At 40.2% G+C, this 23,718-nt stretch overlaps 1 protein-coding gene across 1 annotated transcript in view; it reads right to left on the bottom strand.

Annotated features, from left to right (window-relative positions):
- Positions 1–23,718, bottom strand: part of RELN (reelin) — a 475,654-nt gene that overhangs the window by 74,627 nt on the left and 377,309 nt on the right. Inside the window, exons 33-41 of the mRNA XM_005862985.2 lie at positions 20,819–21,051; positions 13,823–13,980; positions 12,214–12,421; positions 10,646–10,722; positions 6,723–6,881; positions 6,349–6,537; positions 5,561–5,834; positions 3,313–3,453; positions 3,033–3,210 (exon numbers count right to left, since the gene is read on the bottom strand). Coding sequence (XP_005863047.1) covers positions 3,033–3,210; positions 3,313–3,453; positions 5,561–5,834; positions 6,349–6,537; positions 6,723–6,881; positions 10,646–10,722; positions 12,214–12,421; positions 13,823–13,980; positions 20,819–21,051 — 1,617 coding nt within the window. The remainder of the gene's footprint in view (positions 1–3,032; positions 3,211–3,312; positions 3,454–5,560; positions 5,835–6,348; positions 6,538–6,722; positions 6,882–10,645; positions 10,723–12,213; positions 12,422–13,822; positions 13,981–20,818; positions 21,052–23,718) is intronic.

The raw sequence follows: 23,718 nt of genomic DNA, 5'->3' as shown, positions 1-23,718 counted from the left end.
AGCTGATCGATGTTTCTCTCTCATCGATATTTCTAACTCTCTATCCCTCTCCCTTCCTCTCTGCAAAAAATCAATAAAAATATATTTAAAAAAAATAAAACTGACACCTCTCATTTAAAGCCCTTAGGACTCCTAAGGGGACGATGTTACTCTCTTCATGTTGCAGGTAAAAATGATACTCAGAGGGACAGTAACAGTTTATAAGTGGTGGTGACAGGATTTGAACCCAGACAGGTCAGATTCTGAAACTTATCCTCCATCCTTCCTAAGATACCAGTGTTGATTTTTTTAAATTTAAAAATATTTTGAAAGCAGTGTTGATTTTTTAAATTTAAAAATATTATTATTGATTTTAGAGAGGAAGGGAGAGAGAGTTAGAAACATCAATGATAAGAGGGAATCACTGATTGACTGCCTCCTGCACATCCCCTACTGGGCATGTGCCCTGACCAGGATCGAACTGTGACCTCCTGGTTCATAGGTTGACGCCCAACCACTGAGCCACACTGACCAGGCACCAGTGTTTTGTTGATTAAATCATCTTTTGGTTTAAGGAGAAGAAATCCACATAATATTAAATTTAGAATTTGAGAATTATTTGATGTTGTATGAAAACGCAACTGCATTTAAACGCATCCTTGAACTTCACAAAGCATAGATTCAAACTTCCAGGATTGAAGGTTGTCATGTAACAAGCCTTATATTTCCAGTCGTCGTTTTTCTTTTATCCTAATAACTCACTGCCTTACTCAGCCTGTGACATTGAATCAATGCCTGTTCTTACTGAGTCAAGGTCATTACACCCTCCCTCATACACTAGCAAGCACTAAAGCTTGGATGTTTTTGCCACTTGATGGCATGTGAAGGTGGCAGTTATGGGGGAAGGTGTCTTGTAATGAAAAGGCTTTGCCCTAACTGGTTTGGCTCAGTGGATAGAGCATCGGCCTGTGGACTGAAGGGTCTCAGGTTCGATTTCAGTCAAGGGCATATACCTTGGTTGCGGGCACATTCCCAGTAGGGGGTGTGAAGGAGGCAGCTGATCGATGTGTCTCTCTCATTGATGTTTCTAACTCTCTCTCTCTCTCCCTTCCTCTCTGTAAAAAAATCAATAAAATATATTAAAAAAAGAAAAAGCTTTGAGGTGGTTAGTTAATAGATCCAACTAATACATATCCCTTGCTGGTATTAAGAAAAAGGACTACAACTACCCTTCCCCTTTTATTATGGAATGTAGGTATACTAGTAAGTTGTTCCATATAATTGAAAAAGTTCCAGGGTGTCTAATTTTATACTTCACTTTGTAAGAGCAATTTTGTTGAAAGTGGGTATGATCTGTAATATGTAAATATCTTCCTTTTATATTTGTAGTATTTGTTTATAGTCCAGCACTTGACATTGATAATTACATGGTGAATCGGTCAGGCTTGGGTTCTGCATATATTCTAGTTCATGTACCAGTAGATATTTTTCTTTTGTCATCGTTTTTCCAGGTTCAGTAATCCATTTGTGCTAAATGCGAGAAATTCTTTTGCATACAACAAGCTATTTTAACTGATACAATTCCTGAATCTATAAACATTAAAAAGAGACTATCATTTCTTTTTTCATGAAAGAATGCCTTTCTAGGTCAAACTACAACCTACTGAATGGCACACGCTAAGCCCTCACTACATCTTGCTGAGCTGATGGATAATATGTCTAATACATATAATGCTTGGCTGCTCTTGCATTTGGGTGGCTAAAGGGAAAACATAAAAGACTATATGTCTTCCTCCTTTATCGGGTCTAGGGACCAGGTTAATTCTACTGCTTAACAATTTACCAGGGAAAGATATTTGAATTATGAAAGGTGACAGGGCTTCTCATTTTTTATCCTGTCAACAGTTTCAAATGGATCAGAAGTGAGCTAGTGGTAATGAGAGCTAAAGCCTTAGACAAGACTAAACCCCAATCCCCCTCTCCCCCCCTCCCACACACAACAAAACCCAGTAGTTCTACCTCAATTTCTTTGGTTCCTCATAACTCTTAGGGTGTAAGTCTCAGACTCCTAAGCATTTTTTTCTATCTCATCCAAAACTCAAGAAAGTTCTAAATTCAAACAAGGAGGATAGGCAGCACCTATTAGCTATAATTGAAAAAGTTCCGGGGTGTCTAATTTTCAAGTGTTAGGTGTTAATCATTAAGGTTGTACAGAAACCCATGCAGATTTCTGTTAAAGATTTCATTTGCACACCTAGATTAGCTGGTTTCCCCATGCTGGGAGAGACTCGATAAAGCATGGGTTCACATCGCAGATGTGCCAGCTCAGCACGGAGCTTCACACAATCGCCTGACATTTCTCTAACCAGATATCTAGGATGAAATAGAAAAAATACTAACAATGCTTGAGAATGCTATTTAACTTGACTTAAATGTTTGGTTTCTTAGTGAAAAAATGGTTCTATTGGTGGGGGCAAAAGGAAAGAAAAAGCAAAGACTTTTCACAAAATTATTTTAGCCCGGCCAGTTTGGCTCAGCGGTTGAGCATCGACATATGAACCAGGAGGTCAGGGTTCCATTCCTGGTCAGGGCACATGCACGGTTTATGGGCTTGATCCCCAATAGGGGGCATACAGGAGCAGCCGATCAATGATTCTCTCATTGATGTTTCTATCTTGTTCTCCCTCTCCCTTCCTCTTTTAAATCAATAAAAATATATTAAAAAACTATTTTAAAATATTGCAAATTAAATCGACAATAATAAAGTGTTACATTCCAGAAGTGAAAATTCTAGAAATTGCATCTGTTTAATTTGTATATCTATGATTCAAGAAGAAAGTAAAAAAATATGGTTACCAAAGTGGAGGAAAAATTTTATGCCTAAGTGGTCATAAATAATATGCTGAATAGCAGAGGAAACACAGTTTAGGCGAGGAGACAATAATTATGTATAAAACACATCATCTGAACAGATTCAGAAATGCATCTGTGCGGAGCGGAGCGTGACGAAAGGAATTTCAGTAGCAGTATGGAGAAGTAGAGTGTTATCTGACCCCTTTAAAAATGAGAGATGTTCCGGATTTGATGGTTTCCCCATTCAGATTCCCCCTCTCTGCACCGTACACTTCTGGCCAAAGGTCTGGATGTAAGTTCCCGTTGAAATCATCTTTAAGAATGGAGGGCAGAGGAACGACAGGAACGCAGTAGGTTCCACCAAAGCCCCGGTCACACCTAAGAAAAAAACGAGTGGAGAAAAGGCATTATTTGTCCTGAGTTTAAGAAGCCATGTTTATTTTTGTATTCCCAGAAGAGGAACTGCCAGTGTTAACTTACACACAGCGTCCAGCATCACAAGTCCCTCGTCCCGAGCACATCCACGGGCACCCTGAGGCCAGCACCACATTGTCAATAGCCCAGGTGTCGCCTCCCACAGTGTAGTTGGCCTGAATCCATCTGAACCGCGTCCTGGGAGATCTAAGCAAAGAAAACACACTTAGTTCGACAAGAAACCTGGAGAGCATGAGAACATTTACTGCAATTCTCCATTTACTTAAAGTACTCTCCTCCGGGTTCCAGTTCCCTCTTCTTTAAGACACTTGATTTTCATACCAAGTATTGGATACTATTTCCTCTTACACTATAAACAAGAAAGTATTAAACAGGCTTTTAAAATATTTCACCATTTTTTTTTTCATGCAAGAGGCTTCGAACATGTGTGAGGTGGGAGAGTTATTTTGAACTATGGGTTTATTTTGTGTTTGAACCATATGCAGAATTTTAGTTTTTGTTCTCAGACGTTCACTGCCATCCAGTACTGGGAAGGGGACCCAGGGTGACAGACACGGGGAAAGATTGGAATCGTGCAAAGTTCTTGCCATGAGGTCCCTGCTCTATGGTCCCTAAAGGGTTTATGAGACAGTAAGTGGAAGCTCCTTTGAGCTTCATTGGTCCTGACACATGTGGTTCCTTCATTATCTGCCCTCTTCCCTTGTCTTATCTTCCCCTATTTCTTGCCTCACAATTATACTCTGGCAGCACTGAATCCTTGAATTTCCCCATGAAACTCTCTGGTGTCTGGGATTTTGTTTAGGTTTTCAACAGCAAACATGCCCTCCAGCAGGCCCTCTGTGCTTGGGCAAGACTCAGCTCAGACATCAGCTCCTCCAGAAAGCTCCCTCTGTTCTCCCCAAACTGAGTTAAGTATTACCTCCCTGTGCTCCAATAATATCTCTGTGTATTACCTGTTAGAATTTTATATCATAAACTGCTTAGAAGTCTGTTATCCCGAATAATGTATTTGTGTCCTGGCATCAGCCTATTTGTGTTGTGTTAGAGGTCTAAAACTCAACAGAGATTCAACAAATGCTTGTTGAATAAAACAAAGTGAACAAATGAGACACAAGGAAGCATCCTGTAAAGCTCTGGGGTCCATAAGATATGATTTTAGGTTCAATACCAAATGCTTTAGTTTCCTGTGGTGTTTTTCTGCCATTTGGTTATGCTTCTATTAATCAAAATTGAACCAGGAAAACAAAAACCACTATAAGTATTTAATACAAACAGAATTTGATGCAAGGAACTGTATGCATAGTTAGTGGTAGAGCTGAGAAGCCAACAGGGGTAGTGAGGAAACCAGAGGTTATCAAAGTCAGGAAGCCTCTACAAGTCCAAAGTTGGAGGGACACAGGCAGGAGACATTGTTGTTGGTGTCCACAGGTCAAGGGCACATGAAGGGCCACCTGGGAAGAGCTGGAGCCACTGAAGTTGGCCAACATGCACTTGAGGCAGAAAGGGAGAGGGAGGAATATCCTGGTTTATCTCTGGTTCCACCCTCCAATCTCTTGCCAGTGTCTGCCACTGTCTAAATCTATCAGGAAGCCAGCAGGTACAGAGGCTGGCACTTGCAGCCTATACAGGCCAACTTGCTTGCAATTCAGAACAGAGCAGGGGGGGGAGGGGGCAGGGGTGGGGGGGGGCGTGGAGGAGGGAGACAGGGCTCTGGGGGGAGCAGTTCCAGATGGCACAATGTCCAACCAGCCACCACAGTACACCTTAGTTCCTAGAAAGATCCTAAAACATCTAAATGCCTAAACCACGGAAGTGGGAGCCTGTTATAAGCCCCAAAACAACTCTTAAATGTGATCCGAAATGCTGGGGAGGGGAAGAAAGATGTAAAATAATATGAGCATTTTATTGTGGTTTTGAAAGTAAAAAAAACCCACAAACTAACAACTGAGGCTCTTCCATCATATGCGATGATTTCACTTACTGCTTAATGTGAATAAGTAGCTGCCTGTTTATTTGGAAGATACTTATTTTTACAACAGTTTAAAAATGGAATCTGATGGGCAGCCTTCACGGGGCTGAGGAGCAGAAAAATTCAGCCTTGACAAACTTTCGGAACTCCTCACCACATTAAAAACCGCAGCCCAAAGCACCTTACACTTTTCTTCCTGGCACATTCTGTGCATAATCATCATGAGAAAGTAACAGCATTGCCAAGTGGAATCACAATTATTTTCAAATTAGGTGACAGAAACCTAAAGGAAGTTCTGCCATGCAGCCAAATGACAATTCTCACATGGTGGCGAGTGGAAGGTAGACAGTGATCCGCTTCCAATTCTGGAATCTTTCCGAGGTGTAAATTGAACTTTCTGTGTAGTGCAGACAGCCAATGGTTGGAGGGACACACTCTTCCGTGACAAGATGCCAGTCCCTGCCATTGTTCAGAGAATACTGGAGCTGGACGCTGTGGGAGTCGCTGAAGGGCTTGCTACAGCCCATGCTCATGTCAAACTGTAAGAAGGTCGACGATGACACATGAAAGTCCCAGGTCTCTGCATAACGAGGTTTTCCTACACGAAAGGAAAAGTTTAATGGGCAGCATATAATTGTGCTCTCTTTTCTTATTTGGCATATGCGGGTCACAGACACTTTCAGCAGCAAATGAAAATCATGTCTTATCCTTCGTGCCTCATTCTTCGGTGGTATTTTTACTAGTATTTGATTAGCATAGACTCGAAAACATGGAAGGCTGCTAACTGGTCTTGAGAAGGGTGAATATAGAGCCTTAAGTCTGTAATTCTGCAAATTATGAAACAAAGGAATGTCTTCAGCTAGATATATTTTGCCCTTCTTTTAAGAAACCTCAGTCATATTCTGCATGCTCTGTGAGAGTTCTAACAAGAACTGTCATTGGGCCACCAAGTTATATTAGAGGACAATACAACTGTATTTTTTTTCCAGGAGCCTCCCTCAGCACAGGCAGTTATGCAACAGTTTTGCATTAGAGAATCTCCTCTTGATTTTTAGTTAATTTAGTCCTTTAGTTAATTAAATACTCTCCCTTTATCTGATGAAAATATATACCTATGTTTTCAGTGAATATCAGAGCAGTATCCATAGAGAGACAGTCAATGTCGACTTGACCTCCTTGGATTCGATACCAGTTGGCTTGCAAATCTATAGAGCCATCAAATTTGTCTTGGAACCCAGTTTGAGAGCTGTCATTCATTCCTATAAGGACATCATCCAAGGCCCACTGGGCTGAATGCTTCCCTGGAATCAGATGAATAAAGGCAGTCACAGAAGGTTCATTATATACAATATACATATCTTTATGACCGTGCTTTTAAATCAAATTGTCTAGAAATTGACTGCAAATTAAGAAACACACAATACAATGTGGCTTTAACCATAAGTCCTAAATGCTACCAGGAAAGTTGGGGTGAGCAGTAACTTGCCATGTTGGGGTTGCCACCATCGAAAAGCTGTAGCAGGTGTCTTTGCCTCCCGTGGCAGGTCAATGGAAATGATCTGTGGTTCCAGAAATGACATGAAGTCCAACTCGCGAAGCAAATGCCAGAGTATTCCATTGTCATTTGAATACTGAACGATAAGCCCTGAGTTAAAAGACATAAATCCAGTTACTTGGAAAGCTTTCCTAGAGGCAAACGAGGCAACGAACAGTATTTTTTAAATGGCAAGGCTGCAGCAGAAACTTCAAATTGCGACTCATGGAATGAGGGCACATTCATCTAACTTCCAAGGAATGAATTAGTAGACCTGAAGGCTCATCAATTCCTTGACAGTTTCTAATGCACCACCTCCCCGGAAATGGAGAAAAAAAAATACATAAGCTCTTTTAAAGACCACTCAAGTTGTATGAACAATGAGTAGGCTGGTAAGGGGAACATAAAAATCCACTCCAGATTATGTATTTGAATTTCAGATTCTGTCCTGAATATTACAGTCTCATATCATTATTATACACTCAGAAGAAATAGCTCAATCTCCCCATCACAAAATCAAGTAGTGCTCTTTTCTGCCAAAGCACCAGGCGGTGAGCGAGGCCCAGTTTCAAATTCTGTTAAGCAGAAGGATCCTTTACTGGCTCTTCACATTTTGTCAGACCTTGGTCACCGAAGTCTGAATAAAGTCAAATTATTAAATTGCAAAGCAGAAAAACTCACTACCCCTCCAATGTTGGTTCTACTTTCCTTTCTCTGTGCCACCCTTTCCCTTCACTTATCCCATCTACCCAACGTCCCTCTGTCCATCACCAGAGTAACGTGATTTAGGGACCAGCATCTGAACAGGCCTCTGAAGGGATTCAGATGTACATTAAAATAGGAGAAGTCTGGCTCAAGAAGCCCACACTCCATCTGGTTTCTGCTTGTTGCCTTTCTCCTCATTACTTTTCCAGGAGAATCACATATACATACCTTCAGGCAGCAACAGAGTCTGCAGAGCTGAGGACCCCCAATGCCAAAGGACAATGAAGAAATGCCTCCCAGAGAAGTTACAAAGGAGTGGAGAAATGCAGTGAGGGGAAACAGCAATATCCATATTTTATATCAACTGCTGAGCCTCATTAGCTGTGTCATCTAACACACTGCACATCTGAATAAACCAAGCCATTTTTGCTTGTCTACCGAGCGTTCAAAGCATGTAAAACATTTCTCTTTGTAAATTACAACTCCATCTGCATTCTGCCCAGTCTTATAGGATATAGCCTAATTTTGATTTTCATTCCAAATATGTAAATTGGAGCTTCAGCTTGGGTAAGTAAAAAATCTTTGGTTTCATCACTAGAAAAGATTGGTGCAAGGATTTAGAAAGATTTACATTTTAACAGCCAGTTTTTTAGTAAAAGGCTAAGAAATGCCTGTGGGATGTGAATTACATGACCAGCAGTGAGTTCAAGAAAATGGCTCAGGAGCAGCTGAGCAGAAGTTGTTCTTTCCTAAAGGGACACTGAGGGAATCTGCCCAATGGGCATGTAACCAGAGGTTGTACAGAGGAGAGCCCAATGCCTATCAAGAGTGGGTGCTTCCTATGATACTTTGGTCAGAGGTTTTGTTTGTTCGTAGCTTATATAAGAATAGGGTACAGACTAGTAATTTTCAAAAGAGTCATAACTGTTACACTATCCCAACCACAAACTATTTTCAAACAGCAATTTTATTATAAGGATTTAAAGAAAACATCAAAATGCTCTACCTCTCCAACCAGAAAACAAGGTCCTGAGGACAGGACCTGGTCTTTTTCTCACTCCTCAAAGCTCCTATCTCTGCATGGGCCAGGCATGTGCTTGGGAAATATTCATTTGTTTTGAATTTCATAGAGTGTTTGTAGGGTGATCTTGTAAACACTTATCCTATTATGCCGCTGGTTGGCTGGAAAACCTTCAGTTGGTCTCCATGACACATGGATTCAGACCCCATCTCCTTACCATGGCCAGCGAGACCCTGTGTGACCCAGCTCCTGTCTGTCCCTTATTACAGACCACTCGCCAACCTTTATGAGCCCCAAGCCACAGTCCCTTCTTTCTGCTCCTGCAATACCACAATTCTTTCCCACCTCGTGGCCCCTGCTGTCTCTTCTGCCAGGAAAATGTTCCTGAACTGGCTGGCTCCTTCTCATCCTTTACATTTCTATTTAAACGTCACTTCCTCAGGACCGCACCCCCCCCCCAACACCCACCTTCTATCTAAATCAACATCTACCCCTGCATAAGTTTACTTTCCATCTCATTGGCTTATCTATTTTCATTGAGCCCATCAATCTAACATCTTGCTTATTTATTTTCTTTGTTGTTTATTTTCTAACTCCTCTCACTAGAATGTATGTGCCCTTCAGGCTGGGGTTTAGTCTGCTGTGGTCGGTAGTGGGACACTGGTTCTTCCTCTCCTGGCACATGGTAGTTTGTACTTCTTGTCCCCGTCACCACATTCTCTCTTTCCCTTTGCTACATGGCTGACAATACCCACAATCTACCCAGCAGCTGCTTCATTATTCTGGGTGCTGGAATGAGGCCCTCAGAGGATCCATGTAGCACAAAGGAGAAATTCTTTTTTTTTTAAAACCGAGATTAGAGAGCTGTTTGTTATTGCAGCATAACTCAGCTCATCGTGACTGATGAATCAGTCTTTTGGTGACACTGTATCTGCAGCTCACTGGAATAATGTCAGGCTTAGAGCAAACTCTTAATAAACACTTGTTGAAGAGATTAGAGAACACAAAGTGGTCTATAAAAGTTTCTAGACTGCTGCTTCAGTAAATAGGTGATCTAGATAATTACTAGACTAAAAGTACTGAGATACTCAGAAAAAGTCACAAAAGCTTTCAGTGTGTGCTGATAGGGCCAAGGACATTTAGAATTGACGAACAGAGCTATCAGTAGGTCTACTGGCTAATGGGTACTGTTCAAGCCACCATGTTTTACACAGTCATGCTTGAGATAATAACTAACTTAGAAGCTGTAAAACTCTTCACATGCCATTTATGAGATCAGGGACTGGAGGAGGATTTTGTGCTAGGAGCCAATTCACATTCAGAGTCCCTTAAGGAACCTCATTATCTTTGTAGAGCTCCTGAAGGCCACCTTGCATGCTTCAAGCCTTCTGCATTTCTTTCAGAACTGAATCACTGAGGCAGAAGATGGTACAGATGCCTAGAGAGAGCAGAGGTCTGGGCAAGGAGAGAGGCAGTATAGCATGGTGGTTAAGTCATAGGGTCTGGACCCAGTGTGAGTGGCTTGAATCCCTGTTCATCCACTTACTAACTGCATGATCTTGGGTAAGTTACTTGAATTCCTTGTACCTCAGCTTCTACATCTGTAAAATAGGACTACTAATAGTACTTATAGCAAAGGGGTATGATAGGAATTAAATGAACACAGTTAAAACACATGGAATAGTGCCATATATATATAAAATGTGTGTTCAAAGTTAATGTTCATTATTACCAAGAACTGCTTCTTCTATTCAATGATTCCAGTACCCCTAGAATGTTTATGGGCAGAAAGTAGCATTTGATCTGCATTCAAGAATGATCTATGCAAACACATTTCTAGTCCCTGAGCCGAATGTAAAAGTCTCTGCTATTTTTTTTCCTCTCTGTGGAAAGTTATAAAATGATCAGGGTTCCCTAAAACAAATATGCTTTGAGCCAGAGCAGACATGATGCTTTTCAGGCTTATGGATCTGCATGAGGAATCTTAGAGATCATGGCTCTATGCAGCTGCACATTCAATGATGGAGAAGAGAGGAGAAGGAATGATTCAGGGAGCGGATCAGTTTGCAAAATCCAGGACCAACTCTGGGAGGAAAAAGAACTAATTTGCCAATAGTAACTGCAATTTCCATCAAAGATGGCAGCTTACCTTCATTTCTAGCTCTTGGTTTGATGCAGGTAATGCCTGACGTTTTGCTTCCAATTTGTATATAAAACTGAACGAGTCTGGGAAGGAAAAAAAACTCCAAGTTACTTACAAATAGGTGGATTCAGAAGACATTTAACCTTTTGCTTTACGACACACACAAAAATCCTATAATTCTTAAGTTTTAAACATAAAGGGCATATGACCACCAGAAACAACAGAGATTATATAATAAGTTATTCTCTAACCATTAAAGAATAATTCACATGACATTAATTTTATTCTGTAATAACCACCGAAACTAAAGGAAACAGTTTAACCCCACTTTATTTCGACAGGCTGATGTAATGAAATGAAGTCACTGAAATGAGAGTTCCTTAAATCAAGAGAATACTGTTCTTGGAAACTCAAGATGAGGAAAAAATAAAATCTAACATTAAGAAGCTGAGCTCTTTGGTCTTGGCCACAGAAGCAAGATGACGAAGGAAACATCCTTGGTTGGAAAGGACACTGTGCCGCCGCAGTGGCTCCAAGGGCTGTCCCTTCCGAAGTCCACCTGCGGCAGGTGCAGCTACCGCAAGCGGAAGAGGAAGTATAAGTGGAGTGCCAAGGCTAAACGAGCAAACACCACCCGCGCTGGTGGCACGAGGCACCTAAAACTGTGTACCACAATCGGGCATGGATCCCATGCAAGAACAACACCTAAATCCAAGAGGGCAGCATCCAGTTCATCTACAGAATTTCAATGACTAGTCAAGCAAGAAATGTGGTTTTTTTAAAGAAGCTGAATGCTACATTTGTTAGGGCCAGATAATTAGACGGTTTAATTTTTCACAACTGACACTCACTCAGTGTGAATGACTTTATGCCTCAGTCCACGGTAAACCAAGAGAGAGGGTCTACATGACAGGCAGGCTCCTGGGAGAAGGACTCCGAGGAGAAAGAGATTGAAAGCAGAAAGTATGACACAGAGCTCCAGATTTTAGTGAGAATAATGTCTAGAAGTTTCAAACATTTCTTCATTTTTCCCCCTCCCAATTCTCAAATAACCTAATTGATTTATAAGCTGCACAGTTTTATTTTAGGTGTGATACTTGACCTTAAAACCAAGCAGTTATTTATTTTACCAGTAGGTGTCAGCCTAGGTATTTTAAATTCTGGAGCACTTTTCGTTAAGTGAAAACAAATAAACTTAGATAAATGGGATGCATCATTTTCAGACACAAAATTTAAAGTTGAAAAAAAATCTTTGTTTTACCTGGAATATGTTAAAAATAATACTAATGGTCTTCACAATAATGCAGAAGTTTAGAAAACCAAGCTGATATACAAGGCTGGGTGATGACTGTATACTGATTAATAAGTTGTGGTATAAATTTTGTAGAAATTACCCATTTTATTACAGACTTAAAGTTATGCCTCATTTTTACATATCAGAATCTATATAGAGAAACATTATTATGTAAACCTCGATAACAGAACAGAACCCTGAAACAGAATACGTTTCAGATTAGACCATATGACACGGTAAATACAATGTTCAAGGAGAAGTGTACCAGTGAACTACTTACCTGATATTCCTGGTGTCCAGAGGGACAGTCCGCGCTTCCCTTTTCCCCGGGCCATTGAAGTAGAGGGATTTGCCGTCGTTAAGCGTCCCACAGCCCGTTCCAACCTGGCCTCCGGTTATCTTGTACCACAGAGAACTGAGCTTCCCCTCAAACCTATCGAACATCTCACTGTGATTAGGCACATTAGACACACAGGTTCCTTGTGCGGCTTCCGAGAAAAGAAATACATGGGAGAGAGGTTTCATTGAAATCCTTTCATGTTGTAAGGTACATTCAAGCACATGGGCCAAGGAAACATTTGCACAGGTGTTAGGAGAAAGAAACCAAATGAAAATTTGTATCTCACAATTGTATGACTGAAATGCAGCCATCACTACCATCCTCAAAAACACTATTCTGTCTCTATAATTGTTTATATTTTAATGGGAGACATTGGGAACCACACATTTCCATGGCTCTTGCTACTCAAAGGATTTGTACAAACTGAGAATAGATTTTGTCCACAATAAAGTTAGCTTCTCTGTCGCCCTTCTGTTAGAGGACCAATGGGAGGAGTTAATCCAGATTTTAGATAACCACCCTGAAGCCACAGGTGACAGTGCTCTCCACGGAAGGCCCCTGAACAACACGTTTGCCCCTGGTTACACTCCAGAAGGGCAGGGCACTGAACAGCTAAGAAGAATCTGTTTAAAGTTGTCTCCGAGAAAAATTCTAAAAAAGGTATTGATGCTTATAATATTTTCCCTTTAATTTTATCTTTAATCTCAGCTCCCTTTTTATTTTTGCTTATAACAACATTCAATGGTGACTGTGGTCAGAAAATACTATTCTTGTAAAGTTCTTATTGGTAGACTTAGATTTATCATTTCATAAGTTGATTGTTACTTTAAATGTATAGAATTACATTTCTTATAAAAAAAAATGTAAAAAGCACAGGGAGTCCTTGCAGCCAAGTGATTAAGATCTTGGGCCTGGGTTTTAGAAAAAGACTACAAGGCTTTGAAGCCCAGCTCTAGCAATCCTACCTGTGTAACCTTGTCAGATTACTAAATCTCTCTGTGCCTCAGTTTCCTTAAATGTACACAGGAACAATAACAATATTATGGCACAGGTTTACTGTTAGAATTAAGTGAGATGAAATAAAAGGCACTTACTATAGTGCCTAGCATGAATTAGGAACTCAAACAATGTTAATTGTTACTGTTATTACTAATAAAAATTTGTGTTGGCTTTGGCTGGGTAGCTCAGTTAGTTAGAACGTCATCCCAATATACCAAGGTTGCAGGTTCAATCTCCCGTCAGTGCACATACAAGAAGCAACCAATGAATGCATAAATACGTGGAACGTCAAATCAATCTCTGCATGTGTGTGTGTGTCTCTCTCTCCCCATCTCTCTAAAATCAATAAAAAAGTTTGTGTTATATTTTTCTTCCTTAGGCAGCTCAAAACTACAAAATATTTTAGCATTTCATGTGCTTGGGTTGCAAAGTCTTACAATTAAGACTTAAGGAAGATTAAATTTAGAATACATTTCCTTAGAAGAAGTATCATGAAATATAGTAGCTAGAGATACACATTTTACAAACAGACACCTGTCTGAGGCCTTACCGGTGTACCCCAGGTCACAGAAACACACCCCTGAGACGCAGTCCCCATGGCCACTGCAGTAACTGGGACAAGGTTCAGATATGTACACTCCATCCAAACCAAAGGCAGGCACGTTTTTCTGTGAGCTGCTCTCCTGGATCCAGCGGAATCTGATCTTACTGTTGGGAAAAACAACATGTGTTCTTGTACCAACGTCTCACTGCTAAGCACTGGACTCTACGACAGTTAAAATAATTCAAGAAAAATTAAATATATACTAGTATTTGAAAGTATGCTTGATTGGACACAACCTTCATAAGGTGTCTCTCTCAGATCTTTCTCAAAACTTCTTGATTTCTTCTTCAGTATAAATATTTCAATATCAGGTACAGGAGACTTTTGATGTCCAGGAACACAGTATAGGTTTTTACTTGTAGATTGTAAGAGGCTCCCTGGAAATTTTTGAAACCATCAAATGAAAGCTCTTTGCTAGAACACATAAGGGACTCTGGCTATTTGCTACTGGCATGATTCTGATAGTGAAGAATAAAGTTTGTACTGACAGCTCTGTTCCCACCTGTTGCCTTCCTCTTCACTTTTCATCTGCAGATCTCCAAGGCGCTCATTCTATGAACTCTTAGCAACCAGCTGGACTGCCAGTGAACACTGGTAACTGCCAATGAACAAAGGAGGGACCTGGTCCCTGTGCTTCAAAACCCTGGGACACCAGTGGGCTGGGCTGCTGTCCAGTCCTCCCCCCACAATAACAGTCTCGAGGCCGCCAAACTAAGACTTGTTCCAGTTGCTTTCCAATCTTTTCAATCCTTTCAACACATCTCTTTTCTTTTTAAATATTTGGAAACCTACACACATCTTTAATTTCATACCAGGAAAATATATTTTCTTCCTTAGTTCTATTGATATCAAAAAGGAAAGATGGATTGTAGGCTATCTAGATTTCAATTAATTTTGCTGCCAATATTTATAGACTTTGGAGTGAATCCGTAAAAAAGGGTAAAGAATCTTAGAGATCAATAAAGATTGTTAAGGATAACTGTAGACAAAGATGTTTCCTTCTCCCCTCTTTTATTATGAACATAATATGTCAGCATCAGAACGCATTTCTTTCTGCTTCTTCAAATAGCTTTGCTAATTTGGCAACACTAAACCATAGCAGTGTGTTTTTTCTTTATTGTTTTAAGTTACCTACTTTAGGCAAATTTGCAAAATGTAACCAATGGAGCTGTTTAGTAGGAGTAAAAGTGCTCAGAGGTTACTCATCTATTAACACAAAGTCTTAACACACATTCTTCAGCGAACACTTATTTTCTTTGGAGCTAATTCAAAATATATTGGTCTTATTTTCAAAGGTAAAAGACAATTGAATTAAATATTAGAAAAACAAAGCAAAAATAAAAGAAAGAAGAAAGGAAAAGAAAAAAGGAAATACAGTTGCAGAATCATGGACCTTGGAAACATCCCTCCCATTGGGGTTGCAATGTTATTTAGGCTGTGAAGAGATTTTTCCTCTCAAAAGAAATAAATGGAATTGATGAACAGTAGCTTTTGAAAGTTGCTCTGAAGGAAAATGTTAAGGGCTCTGTATCCCTTCCAAAATATAGGCTGTGTATCTATAATAAAAGAGGAAAACACACCAATTCCATCATATAAGTCCTATTTGATTAGAAGTCAGTCATACTTGCCTTTTCTTTTAATTTTTCTATAATAAAATCCAGAGACATATGGATCCATAGCTTCTACTCCATGGAAATAAAAAAAAGAGGGGTTAAGAACACCTTCTTTTCTCCACCCAAGCTCTCCCACCTGGGCATCTCTGCTTCATGGAAGGGGCAACCTCAGACCGAGGCCCAGAGGCATTCAGAAGGTTGAAGAATCCTACCTTTAGGTGGAATTCTAGAAGCTTTGGTAATTTGATAATGGACAAAGGGCAAGTGAAGTGCCTTGATCTATTTGATTCTTGGATTCCTGTAATTTTCATTATAATAAAGAACAATCACTGTTTAGTCCGGCCAGAGAGAAAGCGACACCCCTGTTGGTGGATCCTAAGGCTGCTACAGAACCAAGCAGCACAGTGTGCTGTTCGGTATTTGAGAGGGTGAAGGATCTCAGGAGCTCAGCATTAACGAAGGCATATTTAAATAAAACAAAATGACTAATAGGGTGAGTCCAGGACATGGTGAATCATGGCTGAGTGTCCTCACTGGAAACCTATGTTCCAGAGTGAAAGGGCAAGAGCTGGGGCCTTTTTTCCTTCTTTTAATCTTTGCTAGTTGGTTTTTTTTGTTGGAAGCACAAATCAAAGCAACAGAGGTTTGTTTCACTGATCACGACGTGGGCAAGCTTTGCTTCATTGCAATTTCTCCAAGTTGTGCCTGCTTCCTGATCCCTATTGCTATTCTGTTCTCCTCTCAGGAGCGCAATCTTGGAATTGAGCACAAGTGATTTAGCAACCTCTGGGTTGCTGGAATAAAGGAAGAACTAGTAAGTTTACTAAAAAATATAATCATAGAGAGACCATAAGAAGGGAGGAAATAAGTCAGCCAAAAATAAGCTAATAAGAATGCCTAGATTCCACATAGTTTGCATTTATTTAAACCTTTATTGTTGAAAGTATTACATATGTCCCCCTTTTTCTCCCATTGAGAAACTCGCCCCCTCCCCCTTCCCCAGGCCTTCACCTCAGTACTATCTGTGTTCCTGGGTTATGCATATATGCATTCAAGTTCTTTGGTTGATCTCTTCCTACCCACCCACCCCCATCTTCCCTCTGAGATCCGACAGTCTGTTCCATGCTTCTGTGTCTCTGGATCTACTTTGTTCATGAGTTTATTTTGTTCATTAGATTCCACATATGAGTGAGATCATGTGATACTTGTCTTTCTCTGACTGGCATATTTCGCTTAGCATATGGGAGGCTATACAGCTTTGAAATTATTAAGATCATTAATGTATGTGTGCACATGTGTGCATGTGCTAGTCGTGCCTTTTCAGAGAGACACAGTAGACTTCAGAACAATGAGTTCTTGCCGAACAGAATGGAATTTATTTTGGAAATCATATTTTAAAAAGAAAGGTGTCTTGAAAATAGACAATCACCTATTGCTTGTTCTTATTCCTCATTCAACATCCCTTCGTTCAACCAGCATTTACCAAGTGCCTACAACATGCCAGGGCCAGGGATACAATGGGAAGCAGAAATCCTACCTGGTTCCTGCCTTCACATAGCCCACAGTTGAGTGAGGAGACAGAGACTTAATTGAACCTCTGCACAAAGAAATGTGAATGTGCCACTCGGATAACTATCACCATTAAGCAGGACACTGAGCTATGGGAGCATGTAATAGAGGCCTTTGACCTGATAGTCAGGAAGGTCTGGAAAGAACTGAAGGAAATAACGATTGAGGAAAACACAGAATTTAATCTTACGCAGTTTTACTAGAAATAAACCATAGTGTGGTTTGACTACTTAAATTACTGAACAGCCCTAGCCAGTTTGGTTCAGTGGGTAGAGCGTAGGCCTGTGACTGAAGGGTCCTTGGTCAAGGGCACAGGCCTGGGTTGGGGGCTCAATCCCCAGGAGAGGGCGTGTAGGAGGCAGCTAATCAATGATTCTCTTTCATCATTGATATTTCTATCTCTCTTTCCCTCCCCTTCCTCTCTGAAGCCAATAAAAATATAGTTCTAAAAGAATTACTGAACAAAACTCCCCCTTTGTATGTCTCAGGTAAGGAATAAATAAAAGATGAGACTCTATCTTTGTGCCCTTCATCAATTACCTTTGTTTGGAGGATGCCTGAGTGGCCAGGAGAATTGGTTTCTACAACACCCTCTTCCACTACCACACTTCAGAGAAGGTTGCATTTGCCTCTCAAACAAGGAAGGTTCCTGAGCACCTGCTTGTCCAGTGCAGAGGTGCACAGGTGGTGGGTGGTGGTGGAGGGGACATTCTGCTGATTACTAAGCAACTATTTCTAGCCCTCCCAGATAGATCAACTTTTTTTTTTGCATTCTGCATGAAGAACCTACAGCAGGTTGCATGGCATACTGTATGGTTGGGGGTGTTGCTGAGAGTCAGGAGGGATGTACCAGCACATATTTACCACAGTCAATGTCTCTCCTCTGTAGGCAAGAACCAAGAGAATTCACATGAGTACAAACTGCTCCTTTTGAGAAAATTAGCTTAGAATTATTTGTGAAAGAGCAATGTTCTAGTAACGACTAGTATTATAAGCATGTTGCTTTGTGACAAAAATAGCTCCAAATTTTGACAATTTTCACACTTAGAATTCTCAGCTTTCCAACACTGTATTTGGAGATATCTGAGTTTAACATATTGCAGAAGGAACAACAACAGCTCATTTACTTGGGTTAAAGTAGAAACATATTTACTATTCTCTAGTAGAGAGCTCTTCGTCAGAAATGCCATCAACCAATAAGCTGGATGGTATTCAAATTAACCAGGAAGTTGGATTCTAATGAACAATATTTCTTCTTCCAAAAGCTGAGGTCCGAGAAAATATTGATACATTGGTAGCCTCAAAATATTGGCTTGCTTTGTGATATTAAGGACAAGTTTCTCTTATTTCTCACATGTGGCTTTATCAGTTGGATTATTTCACCCAATATCAAACAAACTGCAGCTTCAGATGCCACTGTATATTATCTGGCTTTGGGGATTCAAGCCTGATTTGTGTTTTTGGCTTCTGATTCTGTTGACTACTTTCTAGTGATATCTTCCAGCACCCTCATATTCTACTCATTGCAGCAAAGATGCCCCACCCCCCAACCTCCCACCCCCATGCTCCCCAACTTCGTAGAGTGCTGCACCTATATATTTAGAAAGAGCTGTGGTTGGGCCACAGTTTCAGAAAAGCATGTAGACAGAAAGGCAGTGGTGGAGGTAAGGAGTACAAGGGCTGCATGCCCAGCTTGAGATGGGCAGAAAGCAGGATGAGATGGCTATTTAGCTGCATGTTTTTATGGAAAAGGGAAGATGTCTTAAAGGGTGAAGCCTGGAGAGTAGAATCAACAGCTGGGAAGAACAACTGATTAGGGAACAGAACTCTCTTAATCAAGGAACCTTTCTTGTCCTGGACATTGTTCATGAAAGAAGGAGATGCAGGTAACAAGTATCTTGCTGGCTTTCAGAATTCCTACAACCAGTGGCTACTATGTGCTTCCCATTCTTTACTTTTTTTTCATTTTTTTAGTGGGAGTGTCTATTGTGTTTATCCGGTCATTGTCTTTCCAGTGTTGAACATAGGTGGGGTACATAATTCATCTTTTTACAGTCCTATGGATCAAGAGGAGCCATGTGCAGGGAGCCATGTCTATACCTTGACCTGATGTAGTGCCTGATACTGTGATGGGAAGTTTTTCTACTGAAGTTTATGGTGTAATTTTTTCAGGGATACACATCTAAGAGAACACAACCAGCTTACTTAGCTAGATGATACAGAGCAAAGTTGATGATCAGTTAGGTGAAAAATTCACAAACAGAATAGTCCCCAAGAACTTTACGAATAAGCCACTCCTATAGATTGCTAAGCTTTTATCATTATGCCAGTCAGGATGAGGAAAGTTATGCTGTGGTAATAAACAACCCCCAATCTCAGTGGCTTAGCTCAACAAAAGCTTGTTTCCTGATGATGCTACATGTCTAGTATACATTGGCAAGGAAGTCTGCTTCTTGTAGACACTCAGGGACCCAAATTAGTGTAAGCTTCATCTTAAAACATGCTTTCATGAAGCAGAGAACATGACAAAGTGTACAATGGGCTCTTAAAGTCACATGCTTCATTTTACTCATATTTCATCAGACCATGTCAAACTTTAAGGAGTATGGGGATAGCACAATCTTACATATTTTAGGAATGAAGCAAGCTAAATATATTGCTGAATGGCATTAACGAGTATGACAACCATATATTAAGCCACATCTGTAGTAGGCAGTGCAAATACACTTACTGTATTGCCTCAGCTCCACACAGAAATGCTTTGATTGGATCACAATTTAATTCTATGTTCTAAGATTCTATTAAAAAGTGTCTACTTGAAGAATGTTCCTTTATCTTTCATAAAGTGATAGTTAAAAATACTGATCTCTATGTTACCAACTCTACCTGGCATAAACATTATATATATGTGTGTGTGTGTGTGTGTGTGTGTGTGTGTGTGTGTGATATGTGTGTATATAGCATGTGTATATGTATGTATATATGTGTATATATATATATATATATATACACACATATATACATACATATACACATGCTATATATTTATCCTACAATACTGAACATGGAAAAGGTGTATCTTTTAAAAAATCAGACTGTATATGCTTCCTTTTTTTTAACCCAACAATGAGAACTAAATGATCCTATATTTTCCCCTTTTGTCTGAGCTGCCAGGAAACTAAGAGTTAAATTTATTGTCCTATGAATGAAGCAAATTCATTTGAAGTGCTTGATCTCATTCCTGTTAATTGAATTTTAATCTTTTGATCTATTGTTTTAATATTTATTGTAATAGTCATTTAAAGGGATCATTTATATTGCAGATATTTCAAATTGTCTTTACAGGGAGTCATTAATTTATCAAAAATCTATATAAAGTGAAATCTGATATAATGTCTTATAATCTTTTTAGCCTTTAACATCGTTTGTTCATGGCTGTACTCCCAGTGCTTAGAACAGTGGTCAATAAATATTTGTTGAACAGATGAATACATGAGTGACTGAGTGAGTGAATTTGTTTCACAAGTGTAAATGTGTCACGTGCGCACACGCACACGTGCACACACACACGCAGACACACATCCCTACTTTGGGAATTTCGTTCCAGCATTCTTTTCCTCAAGAGTCATTTCTTAAATAGATAAAGCTAGATTATATGAATTCTTTTAGGTTATTAAGATGCATGAAATAAAAACATGGAGATAAATATATACTTCTAAGAAACAGCGGCTATGGCACATAATAAGAAAGGTCACTTTACCTGGATGCAAGGGACCTTGGAATAACAATGGTGATTCTCGTCCATTCTTCAAAGTCTCCAGTGTGATACATGGTGGGGTCACTCAATTCTCGGGCGTTTCCTTCACATCCTTTGCCTGCAGAAGCTGGGTAACAGCCTTCTTTCACCAGAAACCAGGACATCCCAGCATCATGCGAGTACTGAAGAAGAACTGGGGCAGCACCGCTGAACTGATTGGCACACCCTATGTTTAGCTATTGAAAGGAAAGGCAGGAGGACACAACATTTTAGTTCCAAGTCATCATTTAACAAATTAGGTGCTACAGTAGCCAGGGCCCTTCCTACTGAGTTCAAATTAAATTGATAATGCTAAGGCCTGCAGCTCAGTTTTAACCAAGACTTTTCCATAGGTTCTGGAAATCCTTGTTTAGGCAAACAATAGGTGCTCTTTAGTAGAAAGTTGGACCAGTTGCCCGTTTTGTGAATTTCCTGGGATTATAGGAGGAAAGAGAGAAGCACAGTATCCGTGATGTTGAAACCTTGGACAAAGGCCAAGCTATGTTTTCTTCTTTCCCAGATGGCATAAACAGAGGGAAGCAGAAGATGAAAAGCTGTCCTCTTCAGAACATGAAGGTTACCTGAAGAGAGGGCTGTCCTCTCTGCTTTAGTGGAAAAAACATCTTTATTCAATTTTCTTGCCAAAGCCCAGTAAGAAATCATTGTCAACTTAGATGAACGAACTTAGTCACAGCATCAAATAAGCAAAAGAATCCAGAAATAAAATCAATATTGCTCTGTGCACTTAAGTAGAGGAGTGTCATCATAGGATTAATAGCATTAAAAATGCAACCTAAATCCCAATGCTCTAACACACTACTTTTTTCTCAATTTTTTATCTTCTAATCCCAGTATGTCAAACTTGTGACCTGTGAGCCACATCCCTCGTTTATTTGGCCCGTGTTAGCCTTTGAGTTTGACATGCCTGTTCTAATCTTTACAAAGAAGTATATATTTTGGTCATATAGTTGAAGTTATCATACTTCTTTCCTCCTACTTTTTATTTAACGTATTGTTTTATTATTATCTGCAATTTTGCAAAAAATGTATCTTTTTTTTCTTCAGTTGATTTGTTAATCACCAGATACATTCCTAGGAACAATATTACTAAGTCAAAATGTAGACACTTTTTAAATTTTCTATTTATATGTGTTCATTTAAAAATATTTTTATTGATTTCAGAGAGGAAGGAGAGGGAGAGAGAGATAGAAAGATCAATGATGAGAGAGAATCATTGACTGGCTGCCTCCTGCATGCCCCCCACTGGGGACTGAGCCTGCAACCTGGGCATGTGCCCTGACCGGGAATGGAACCATGACCTCCTGTTTCATAGGTCAATGCTCAACTACTGAGCCATGCCGGCTGGGCTATATGTGTTCATTTTTAATCAATTGGTTTCAAATGAGTCAATTTACCACAATTCTGAATATTATTCTAGCTTAAGGCAGTTTCTTTCCAATTCAAAAAGTATATAAATTATTTTAATTAGTTTTAGTTTATATTTTTGCTAATCATAAATGTCAAACACTCTTTCTGATATTTATTTAATTACATGCTATCTTAAATGAATGATCTATTCATGTCTTATTTCATTTGTTGCTGGGAGCCACCAGAGAATTTCACTGTATAAGACTACAAATAAGATTAGTCAAATATTATAGAAAACATTTAAGTAGGGACTCAAAATACCACAATAATAACCAAAGAATAAAGGATGAAGGAGAGGTAGGGCCATAGACAAATAATATTGGGCCAGAGCTCGAGAGGTCAACCAGTTCATCATTGTGACTATGCAGTAGCTGGATCCAGTCTTTCAAAAGAAGATTCCAATAATCTCCTTAAGATGGTGGTAGAGTAAGTGAAAGGTACACTCACCTCCTCCCAGGACCAAACTGAAATCACAACTAAATTATAGGACAATCATCCTGACTAACCAACAGAAGACCAGCTGAAGAGAAGTGTTATAACCACGGATTTACAGAATAACCCACACAGGGACTGTTGGAAGTGTGGAGATGTGAAAAAAGGCTGCGGCTGAGGTCCCGAGGGATATCTCAGCTGCAAAGGTTCACCCTCTGGGGTCTCAACCCCCTGCTGGGCTCCCCAGCCCAGAGCACCAGAGCCAGGAAGAAGTGCTCACATAACATCCAGCTGTGAAAGTCAGCAGGGATTCTGTCCATCAGGATGAGACAGGAGTCCACGAGAGACATAAGTGCCCTCTTAAAAAGCCAACACACAACATTTCATTCGCAGCCACTCACCCTGGGCTCTGGCGAGGTAAGGTGGACCAGAATAGAGTCGAGTGAGGATAGTCGGAGGTTTGTGGCTCTGGGGAGACAGCTGAAGAGACAGCTTCAAAAATCCCTGAGCTGAGTCATTCTCCCACACCACAGACACCATCTTTCTTGGGTTTAGCATTCCTCTCTTGATGGCACCAGCCTGAGGGAATGCAATAGCTCCCACTTTCTGGACTCTCTCTCACCCCACACTGCAGAGCTTACACCCTGCTGAGGAGTCATCTGCCTTGGCCAGGGTGTAGAGGTTGGAGCAGACCCAGGGGATGTCAGTGACTGAGTTGTATGGCTCTGGGATGGGGGGGGGGTGGGCCTTCCCCTACTTTTCTATAACCTGACGGGTGCTTCCCCTCTCATGGCCAAATCTTGATCTGTTTGGCTTTACAAGTGACTTAGTGTATCATGTAAAGCCAATTAGGATCAACTTTATCACCTCTATGGTACATTTTCCAGATTCTTTAAAAAAGTTTCCAAATTTTCCAGTTTCATTAGCACTTTCATTATTTTCATATATTTGCACATTCTGTTCCCTCTAATGGAATTCCTCCCCCTCCATTATTCATCTAAGTC

The sequence above is a fragment of the Myotis brandtii genome, unplaced genomic scaffold (genome assembly GCF_000412655.1).
Source record: "Myotis brandtii unplaced genomic scaffold, ASM41265v1 scaffold17, whole genome shotgun sequence".
Taxonomy (NCBI): domain Eukaryota; kingdom Metazoa; phylum Chordata; class Mammalia; order Chiroptera; family Vespertilionidae; genus Myotis; species Myotis brandtii.
Note: the sequence above shows the minus strand (reverse complement) of the source record. Positions and strands in the feature narration are given on the sequence as shown.